General features: G+C 34.1%; 1 protein-coding gene and 1 long non-coding RNA gene across 4 annotated transcripts in view; both read right to left on the reverse strand.

Annotated features, from left to right (window-relative positions):
* The window catches only part of LOC121992377, a 29,807-nt gene extending 27,495 nt beyond the window's left edge, over window positions 1-2,312 (reverse strand). For all 3 annotated transcript variants that reach the window (XR_006114873.1, XR_006114871.1, XR_006114872.1), the window contains exons 1-2: window positions 737-2,312; window positions 518-566 (exon numbers count right to left, since the gene is read on the reverse strand). This is a non-coding gene — a long non-coding RNA (uncharacterized LOC121992377). The remainder of the gene's footprint in view (window positions 1-517; window positions 567-736) is intronic.
* A 253-nt stretch (window positions 2,313-2,565) lies between these two features.
* LOC121990106 lies at window positions 2,566-11,506 on the reverse strand. The gene is made up of 3 exons (XM_042544333.1): window positions 11,249-11,506; window positions 3,680-3,755; window positions 2,566-3,557 (listed from the first exon to the last, which is right to left on the reverse strand). Exons 1-3 carry the CDS (start codon window positions 11,264-11,266, stop codon window positions 3,331-3,333), a joined length of 321 nt encoding a protein of 106 aa, XP_042400267.1. The 5' UTR covers window positions 11,267-11,506; the 3' UTR covers window positions 2,566-3,330.
* Between the last annotated feature and the right edge of the window lie 421 nt (window positions 11,507-11,927).

Raw genomic sequence — 11,927 nt, forward strand, 5'->3', positions numbered from 1 at the left:
CTACTCACAGGGTTCAAGCAATCCATATTAAAATCTATAATAGTTTTGCACAAAAAAAGGATTATTTGCAATATCATAAAAAGAAAAAATATTTTGTGTAGGAAGATTGTTTAAAAATTATTATGGCGAAAAATCAATTCAATGTCCCAACTTTCACAATACATCATCTGGTGGTTCCAATAAAAACTATGTATAATTCATATATTTCCGAGATAGGCAAAAGTGAAACACTAGAAGAAACTCAAAATAGCAATGTTTTGTAGCCACTTACAATATACTACTTGTTAGAATTAACTAATAACATACAGATCTTTTTAGTTTCAAATATTACACTTTTAGTTTCATCAAGTCTACAAGAGCTATAAAAACATGCAATATAAACAACAATATATATTCTTGATGCTCAATAGACATAATAAACCAAACAAGATCTGACAAAGAGATGACAGTATAAAAAATTATCAAAAATAAAAATTTGAGCAGGAAACATTCATAATCTTGAATGATAAAATGGAACCTTGAGCTATTTGTGAACGACGCTTCTCCTTGGTAGACTCTTGATATGGCTGATAAGTGGTAAAAGTAACCCATATCAAACAAAGAATGGTCACATTGAAGGATCCAATACAGTAAACAAAATGCAAACAGGATAGATGTTCCATGTTGTGGAGGATAAAACAGAATTTAGGTCAACATGAAACTTAGAACATTGCACGAATTTAATGAGGATACATACTTTAGAAGATTTACTGCAATGTCTGATTTCAGGTTAAGTAACAATTGCCTCTATTGCTCTCAAAGTAGATGCTCCTGCAATTATTCAAGATAGGAAATTGGAAGAGGAAGGAAATCTATGGACAGTCCAAACAAAATCAAGAGCTTTCTGGAGAAAGCCACTAGCTGCCAATTCTACTCATTCAAACAGGCAACCTTGCACGCCAATACACCAGCCTCCTCTAACAAAAAGATTTCACTTGGTTGTATATGCAGAAGTGAAAATCCATTTTGGTGAAAGCAATTCTACAAGAGGATCATTTTTCAGCTCCCTAATTCCTTTGTCGACTTCTCCCAATGTTGTAGCTTCAATTAGAGTAAGTGAAGGTTTTGTAGAAGGATTCATTACCTTCCATCCAATAATTTCCACCTTTACGTGTGATCCCAATCTTCCTTCAATTTTCTCTAAACTCATTTCGCAATCAACGAAATATACCCAAAAGATTTATTGAATAATTATTCTACATTAGCTTTTTTTTCCATCTTTGTAATTTAATTCCATGTAAAATAAAACAAGTGGTCTTTAATTCCAAAAAAAAATAGAATTGGAGTTTTAATTATCTCAGCATCTTCAATCTCAACAAAATCCTTCGATTGTTCCACCCCATCTATTGTTTTCACTTGCGGTTTTGCAATAGCACTTTTCTTAGTAGGGAGCTAAAAAGATGTTCAATCAAATTGAATTCCATTAGTTGAATATGAAAATCACATTACAAATAATATCTGCGCTCACCAATGCTTGGGCAAGTTTCTTTCCACTAAGCATGGTAGTAGCAAGCAGTCGTATGAATGAGCTATCAAAGTGCCCATAAAATGTCATATCAAGCAACAAAACTAAGAAACCTATATAATGACTAATGAGTTATCTATTGCAATCAATTTATGTCGTTGAATTACTCCAATAAAAAGTAGGACAAAAGTAGTTAGCTCTAAAAGAAAAGGGAGAAACATTCTTACAACAACATCCAAAGGGGAGAGAATGAACACCAAAATCTGACCTTCAAACCTTAAAAGAACCAAAAGAAGAAAGAAGAAGCTTGTCAAAAACAACTTTTACCTAGAAAGATTAAATCGTACCTTCTTGAGTTTCAAGAAACATGAGCATGATTCTTAAGTCATTCATTAATGATCACACATATGGTATACATATATCATGGTTTAAAGTGCTGTGCCGAAACGGTCGAAACGAGCGAAACGTCTCGTTCCGCTCGGCAACCGACACCGGCATGACCCCGACACTAGACCCACGACAGGTGCGACGTGTTGCACGACCCTATGATCACAGCAAAAGGGTCGCTCAACCCTGCAACAATAGCGGACAGGTCGCATAACCCTTCCGTTGCCGCCGCGGAAGCGACCCTGCGGTCACTGTAGAGGGATTGCATGGCCAACGTGGTCATGCCGAAGGAGTCACGCAATCCACACGGCCATGGCTGGTCGCGCAATCCCGCGACAGTGCCGAAGTCGAGCGGGCTCGCGAGTGGTGTCAGATTTCAAATTTTTTTTAATTAAACTTAGGTTAATTATTTTAATCAACTCATGGCTATGATCGATATAATCTAAAGAGACTTTATTAAACCCAAATAAAATTATCTAATTAATTTTATATTTCATTTATTTTAATTTAAAATTTATAATAAAATTTTTATTTATTTATTTATCTATTTCGTTTCTTTTCCTTTTTTAAAAGATTATTTTTTATCTTGTTTATTTTTTAAATATTTATGTTAAATATTTTAATTTTAAATTAATATATTTTATATTTAAAAAATACCGAAACTATATCGGCACGGCATGATACGGTACCGAAACCGTATCGTTCCAGTCCAGAACCGAAACCTCGACACGGGTCGAAATTTTAAACCTTGACATATATTGTAGTCTAATCTTCGAAACTTCAAAAAAAAAACTCATAATGAACACTTCATGGAAACATACTAATTATAGCATTTCAAATGATTGGAGGGGAAAAAGAAACAAATCAACCAACCTTGGACGTTCTGGTTTCAATCTTGAGCAACTTGGAACAATTTTTAGAACTCAAAAACAAAAAGTTCTCTAAATACTTCACATTGTTGAAATATCAATAACAGAATATAAAGCAAAAACTACAAAGTGGGAAAAAAAAAACAAAAGGACAAAAAGGCAACATAACATATGTGATAAATTTACAAGACTGGATGTCATGAGTTGAAGAGGCAACATAACATATGTGATGATTTACAAGATTTAATGTCAAGGGCATGAGAATGGATCCAATCTAGTGGCCAAATTTTAGCATAAAGTTAAGAAAGGCTTTGTTCTTTGAGTTATCATTGACGAAGCATTTATCATATTTGGCATTTATCATGTGCTTTCAATCCATCAATTCTATGATTGACAACTACAATTACCAAGGTAATGAAAAAAGAACAAAAATTCCAAGCAATAAAAAAATCAATTAATTTTGCACAACCCATTTCAATAGATAAAAGAACAAAAATTCCTATATGAAATAAAAAATTAAAAGGTAAATTGGTTGTAATAAAAAGAAATTCCAATTCAAAAATGATTACCTCATTTCATAGCAATAAGTAATTGATCTACCAGCCACAATGAAACAACCTTACCAGATGGGAGTGAAGTGGATTTACAGCTGCATTTTGAATCTATATTGAAGCTTTGCACTGGCTGCCGGCAACTGGGCCACCATGTGTCCCACTGAAATGCCTCCCAGAATCCCCAAACAACCATGAAGACCTGGAAGTGCTGCTGATGTGGCCAGTGATGAGACAACACGAGTCCTGTGATAGTGGGAACAGCCGAATAGAATAGTCAGCCACTTGCACATCAGCAAACAGATAATGACTGCAACATCAATATTTCACTACAACATAGAAGATATTGGGGAGAATGACCTACGGACCCTGGTGTGCACAGATGGTCAGAACCAAAAGGACATGTGTCCACCTGGGACAGTAACAATTTCGAACTATCCCAACCTGTCATCCAATCACATAAATCCATTAAGCGATGACAGAATTAAATTCTCACAAGGAATCCAACAAAGGGATTATATGCAGCATAAATTCCAATGAAAAATATATATATTCTAAAAGCAGTAAAACCGGAACCATGGAACCATCATGCAGTGCTTTTACTTAAACCAAGTGTATCAATTTTGATAGAGCTTATTAGTAATTATTAATGAAGGGGTGATAAAACATAGAAAAAAAGATATAATAACAAAAGTAAGACAATATATTAAGGAATTATAAATTCTAAAGTAATAATCTAATGTGAAAGGACATACATATAAATAAAAGATAGCAAAAGAAGCAACTGAAAAACAAAGAAAACGACAAAATATTTGGGTAACAACTGATCAACGTGATGTTGAAAATGCACCATACATCATTAGGATATCTAGAACACCTACATCATAAATGTTGGTTAGCATGAACATAAACAAACAAGTGCATAAGAATTTACTTTCTATAAACTTCAACACAACATAAGTAGGACCTAAGGCTAAGAACCTACTTAATTGTCAGTAAATTCACGCTATTATTGAAGGCAATGATTATTAATTCGGGAATAAAAATTTATTAACAACATGTGACTAAGAAGAGGACAAACAAAATATCAACATCAAATAGGAAATATGTAAATTTAAAATGCAGAAATACAAAAAATTATAGGATTCAATGACCCAAAAATAATGATAACAATGAGTTTGGTAGATTAAATATGAGCAAACCGGTGAGAGGAACTAGATCTTTGGTCGTGATGAAAATAATAAAAATGTTAAGAATACTAGAATATCCATTTCATTTGGACCGAGATGAAAGAACTCGATCTCGCGGCTAAGAATAAGAATAAGAATATCCAGAATATCCATTTCATTTGGACCGGGGAGAAAAATAATAATAATAATATTGTACTAGAATTATAATCCAATTGAGAAAAAGAGCTTAATCTCACGTCCATTAAGATAAATAAGAAGAAAAATACCTAGAATGCCTGAATACCAACAATCCACTGTTAAGAATAAGAATACCACCAGAATACTTAAATATGATCCATCTCGACCGATGGGAGGAGCTCAATCATTATATCAGGATAATAATAAGAAAATCAGAAATACCAGAAGTCCAATAATGTCCCAACCGAGAAAAGGAGGATCCCTTGGTCATAAGAAATCAAACTAGAAAATCAAAATACCAGAAGTGCAATAACATCCCAATAGAGCATATCAATAATGTCCTAGCCAAGGAGAGGAGCTCAATCCCTATATCGGAAGGATAATAATGAGAAAGCCAAGAATGCCAAAAGTCCAATAATGTCCCGACAGGGGAAAGGAATTCGATCCCTTGGTCGAGAGGATGATAACCAGAAAACCAAGAATACCAGAAGTCCAATAATGTCCCGACCGGGGAAAAGAGTTTGATCCCTTGGTCGGGAGGATGATAACCAGAAAACCAAGAATACCCGAAGTCCACTAACGTCCCCGACCGGGGAAAGGAGTTTGATCCCTTGGTTGGGAGGATGATAAAACCAAGAATACCAAAAGTCCAATAATGTCTCTTCAGAGAATATAATACCAATAAGATGAGAAAACCAATCCGTTGGGGATATTTGTAAAAAGAGCTTTGCCCGGGGATATGTCGATATCAGAAAGTCAAAATCACTAGACAATATCAAGTAAGTCTAATAAGAATTTCAATCACACCAGGAGATAGTAAGTGAAAAAACCAATAAAATCTGAAAAACTAATGTTACTGAGGTCTATTAGTAAGATCAGAGAACCAATCCCCTAGGAGAATATTAATAACATATGGATAAGATTATAAAATTATCCTGCTCAAGTGCAGACCAACACAATCAGAGAAACTAATCCCGTTGTTGGGGAATACTAGATAAGAAAACCAATCCCGATAGGGAATAACTTATAAGTAAACGGGATCAGCTAATCCCTTTGATAAGATAAGAAATACAATCCCTCATGGTGATATATTATAAGATACTATAGCTTTGAGCTACTATTCTCATATAAATAGAGATTCTGCTATAGGCAATTATTAGTAGAGACTCCCTATACTTCAACCAATATAGAATATTGTAGGTTGACATGCTTTTCGGCTTAATCAAATTGCTTCATTAACATATAATCTATATCTCCTATACAATAACAATCATGACTTATAGGCAGGGTCGGCTAACCTAAATCCTCTATGGAACTAAATATTCCCCTCTTACGTAAAGAGCGCAAAATACATACAATAATAAATAATGCAATTAAAACTAACCAATATCATTTTTCAACATGAATTCTCACTAAGACCATGCTAGCCATGTATAACAATGCAATACATACACATAATTTGCAAACCAATTAAGCTACTTGCTAAAATTAAGATTGCACCACTAATTCTCCTTCATATAAAAAATAATAAATTCAGAATGTATCCACCAAGCATCATGTGCATACATTTGTTGAGCCATTTAAAAGTTCAAATAGATGATTGATTGAACATATAATCAAAAACCAATCAACGTATGATCCATTTCAAAAAGAGCAACAAGGACTAACAAAACCTATATTGTATTAGTAAACTATTAACATAAGCAATTAGTGATCAAAGCTTAATCAAAATAGCCAAGAGTGAACTTAATTGACTCCTGATTATAAATTGTTTCGTTGAAATTAGTACAAGCATGTACCTAGTTAGATAGATCCTCATAATCAAATAGAAAGCACATACATATAAATAAAAGATAGCAAAAGAAGCAATTGAAAACCAAAGAAAACGACAAAATATTTGGGTAACAACTGATCGACGTGATGTTGAAAATGCACCATATATCATTAGGATATCTAGAACACCTACATCATAAATATTGGTTAGCATGAACATATATACAAACAAGTGCATAAGAATTTACTTTCTATAAACTTCAACACAACATAAGTAGGACCTAGGCTAAGAACCTACTTAATTGTCAGCGAATTCACGCTATTATTGAAGGCAATGATTATTAATTCGGGAATAGAAATTTATTAACAACATGTGACTAAGAAGAGGACAAACAAAATATCAACATCAAATAGGAAAGATTTAATTTAAAATGCATAAAAACAAAAAATTATAGGATTCAATGACCCAAAAATAATGGTAACAATGAGTTTGGTAGATTAAATATGAGCTAACCGGTGAGAGGAACTAGATCCTTGGTCGTGATGAAAATAATAAAAATGTTAAGAATACTAGAATATCCATTTCATTTGGACCGAGATGAAAGGACTCGATCCCACGGCTAAGAATAAGAATAAGAATGTCCAGAATACCAGAATATCCATTTCATTTGAACCGGGGAGAAAAATAATAATAATATCTGTATGTACTAGAATTATTATCCAACTGAGAAAAAAAGCTTAATCCCACAGCCATTAAGAAAAATGCCTAGAATGTCTGAATACCAACAATCCACTGTTAAGAATAAGAATATCAAAATACTTGAATACGATCCATCCCGACCGATGGGAGGAGCTCAATCATTATATCAGGAAAATAATATGAAAATCAGAAATACCAGAAGCCCAATAATGTCCCAACCGAGGAAAGGAGTTTGATCCCTTGGTCGAAAGGATGATAACTACCAGAAGTTCAATAACATCCCAATAGAGCAAATCAATACTGTCCAGCTGGAGAGAGCAGCACAATCCCTATATTGGGAGGATAATAATGAGAAAGCCAAGAATACCCTCCAATAATGTCCCGACAAGAGAAAAGGAGTTTGATCCCTTGGTCGAGAGGATGATAACCAGAAAACCAAGAATACCAGAATATCTATTTCATTTAGATCGAGGAGAAAAGGAGCTTGATCCCATGGCCATTAAGATAAATAAGAAGAAAAATGCCTAGAATGCCTGAATACCAACAATCCACTATTAAGAATACGAATACCAGAATACTTGAATACGATCCATCCCGACCGATGGGAGGAGCTTAATCATTATATATCACAAGATGATAATAAGAAAATTAGAAATACCAAAAGTCCAATAATGTCCCGACCGAGGAAAGGAGTTTGATCCCTTGGAATCAAATTAGAAAACCAGAAATACCAGAAGTTCAATAACATCCCAATAGAGCATATCAAAATCCGGCTAGGGAGAGGAGCTCAATCCCTACATCGGAAGGAGTAGGGGAAAGGAGTTCGATCCCTTGGTCAGGAGGATGATAACCAGAAAACCAAGAATGCCATAAATCCAATAACGTCCCCGATTAGGGAAAGGAGTTTGATCCCTTGGTCGGGAGGATGATAACCAAAAAACTAAGAATACCAAAATTCCAATAATGTCCTGACCGAGCATATCAATAAGGTATAATATTGAAAATATAGATAAGACTAGGAGACCAGAAGTCCAATAATGTCCCAGTCGAGGAAAGGAGTTTGATCCCTTGGTCGGAAGGATGATAACTACAAGAATTCCAATAACATCCCAATAGAGCAAATCAATAATGTCCAGCTGGAGAGAGCAGCACAATCCCCATATTGGGAGGATAATAATGAGAAAACCCTATACTTCTGCTATTGGCAATTATTAGTAGAGACTCCCTATACTTTATTCAACCAATATGCTTCATTAACTTATAGGCTTAATCAAATTGCTTCATTAACTTATAATATATATCCCCTATACAAACAACAATCAAACCTTAAAGGCGGGGTCGGCTAATCCAAATCCTCTATGGAACTAAATATTCCCCTCTTATGTAAACAGTTCAAAATATATAATAATAAATAATGCAATTAATACTAACCAATACCATTTTTCGACAAGAATTCTCACTAAGACTATTGATCCATGCTAAACCATATAACAATGCAATACGTATCACTCAATTTACAAATCAATTAAGCTCCTTGCTAAAAATTCAGACAGCACCACTAATAAATTCAGAATGTATCCACCATGCATCATGTGTATACAATTGGTGAGCCATTTAAAAGTTCAAATAGATGATTGATTGAACGTATAATCAAAAACCAATCAACGTATGATCCATTTCAAAAGGAGCTTAATCAAAATTGCCAAGAGTGAACTCAATTGACTCTGATTATATAGCTGATGAAAAATTGTTTCATTGATAGATCCTTGTAACAAATAGAAAGCACATATGAAACTAACTATTGTAAGAAGAAACTAGAGGACTCATTCTGAATTTCCTAAACTCACTTTCTATATTTACAAACCAATCAAGACCAGAAAACATATGAGACCAAAAAAAGGTGAAATCACAATTAATTAAGCTAAAAAACCAACTACAGAAATGTCAAAGCAACTATTATGAAAGCAATTAGAAACAAGAGCAAAAAAAAACCAGGATGTGAATGGCTGTTTTCTGCTCCTTGATGTACATATATTTCTGCAGACCAAGGAAACCAGGATTGGAGTATGACAACAACTGAATGAACATACATGAAGTCATCCCCAAACATTTTTCTGAATAAAAACAGCTGCTTCCAATTCTTCTACATGCAAAAAAATCTGGCCAAACATCGTAAGAAAAACAAAGAAATCTCATATGCAATTTATGTTCACAGGATATTATTATATAACTTGAGGTAGTTTGATATCTCAATAGAATTATGCTATGCACATAAGGCGATTGATCAGTATATATAAAGAATTACAACCAAGAGAATAAAGTAGAAAAATTATATAGCCAAAAAGTGGAACTAATGTTATCACATTAATTCACATCTATCCTATGAAATTTAAAAATTATATCCACAACATGGATCAACTATTCAAATCATTAGTGACTACCACAATGCTCGTACTCTACAAAGAAGCTTGTTAATATTCCTTGGAATTCTTCAAAACACTACAGCTTTAAAAAAAAGAGTAAACATTTGACGGCCCACAAAAGCTTCCACAATGCTATTTAATTAGACTTAGAATTATGCATTTTATAGAAAAAGAATTTGTGCAAAGTACCTCGGCAATAAGCTTGGACAGCAATTGCAGCAACTCTAGTAACAACAAACTCCCTGTATTGTCACGAATGTTCTAAAGTAGTTCTAAATGATCTTTGCAACATGTTCTGAAGTGGAGAGAAAGAAAGTACAATGGTATTTTGTTGCTTTATATTATCTCTTTGAAGATATAGAAATCCTAAAATTCCTTTCTGATATGACAAACTAACATTATCAGACATGAAGAAGGCAAAGGGACTATTCATGGAGGCAGAGCATGGACCTATCACAAACAACCTCAAAGAGTTGAATTACACCTAAGTTGCCTTAGACAACTTAGGCTTAGATTCTCAGTTCCATTAAATTATTAGGATGTCATAAGATAAATAGAAAAGAAATCTTGGAAGGGAAAAGAATATGCATACAAATTACTTACTACAAAAAATATTTTGAGGAAACTAATTGTCGAAGTATGTTATTAGGCTAACCCACATGTGTGTTGATTCAGACTAGAACTTTGAATTAACCTAACATTCTGTAATAAAATTTCTTATGACAACTGAGCATCACAAAAGGGAGTTTTCCCCCTTTTTCTTCAAGAGCAAATCATCTTTGTGTTCTGAGTTATCAAAGTTTGACACCATCATGTTGTGGTAAGTTAATAGGTATTATCTGTGAATGTATCTAGAAACCAAAAAAATAAAAACTCTACTAAAGTAAATTTAACACACATTGTTCAGAAATCCTGCATTATTAAGAGACTTCAACAATAATTTAAATGGAAGCATCTGGGTAGAGTCTTAACCCCACCCACTCACACTAGGAATTATCACCAAGTTATAGCTCTCTAAAAAGGTATAGCAAACATATTTAGATTTGGAAAATTCAACAAGAAATATTCATTCACATAATGTAAACATATAGAAAATTGATAAGACAAGCTTTCTTGATTGAAGGATTCCTCACGAATCTGTACCACATAATGTGAGCTGTAAAAATGAGTAAAAATGCAGTTAAGAGAAATCCAGGCACTCTAGATCCGAAAAAAAAATTACCACAGCACAAAAGATACTTGCAATAACCAAACCCATACGTCCTAAGTCAAAGAAACAAACACATGCATACGTTGGGAACCTAGTAAAATTACATCAACTTGTGTGACAAAAGTTACATTAACTCGCAGAAAAAAAACATGAATTCCAAAGGAAAAGAAGCAATAAAACAAAAGTTACATTAACTCGCAGAAAATAACATGAATTTAAAAGGTAAAGAAGCGATAAAAAACAAAGTGAATGTTTGCACAAATGTCTCTAGTACCCAGTACAAACCAAGAAAAGGAAACAAAAACAAAACGAAATGGGACATAAACGTGCAATTATGAGAATCACTACAATAAGCAGCCAATCACAACACTAGGGCATCGAACAAAAATGCCCAAATCCCACAACACGAAGCAAGATTTCTGGCATCGGGAAAAAAAACAGGGAGCAGGAAGCGGGATTGGTACCTTGCCCCCGGTGCCCATCACAGCTCGCCGTCGCTGTAGCTCCTCTTCACGCAACGAGTCGAGGGGAAAAGGGAGGAACCCGGAAAATTGGAAAATGGGCAGGAAGAAGGGGAGGAGGCGAGGAAGCGGGGTGGACGGGGTAGAAACGGGGGCGATGTGGGAGACGGAGGAGCCCGACTCAACCTCTTCTTTCCTTCGACTCCGTGTGGGAGAAAGGGGGCGATGTGGGAGACGGAGGGGCAAAGCGACGCAACGGGCATGAGATTAAAGAGCGATAACGGTCACACGCAACGGGCATGAGACTTTTTAATTCACGCAAATCCTTTATTATTAATCGTAAATCAGTGAAAGAAATTTATTGATTTTGAAACGAAATAAAGATAAATTGATTGATGATTATAATTAATAACTTAATTATGAAAATTTAAATCAATAATTTTAAATTAATTATAATTTAATAATAATTATATATTAAATTGTTTTTTTAAATATTAAATAATTAATCAAATACAACTAGTTTTTAATTTTAAAAATTATATGTTTCTCAAATTAAATATTTAAATAGAATATATATTCTTTAAAATGTTGGGTTTAATTTCACGCTGTGTCAAACACGATCCCATGTCTAAGTTAAGCTCAGGTGACGTTTGGTTTAGGGGTTTGGGAATGAGGGAACCAA

Source organism: Zingiber officinale, chromosome 6B (genome assembly GCF_018446385.1).
Source record: "Zingiber officinale cultivar Zhangliang chromosome 6B, Zo_v1.1, whole genome shotgun sequence".
Classification (NCBI taxonomy): domain Eukaryota; kingdom Viridiplantae; phylum Streptophyta; class Magnoliopsida; order Zingiberales; family Zingiberaceae; genus Zingiber; species Zingiber officinale.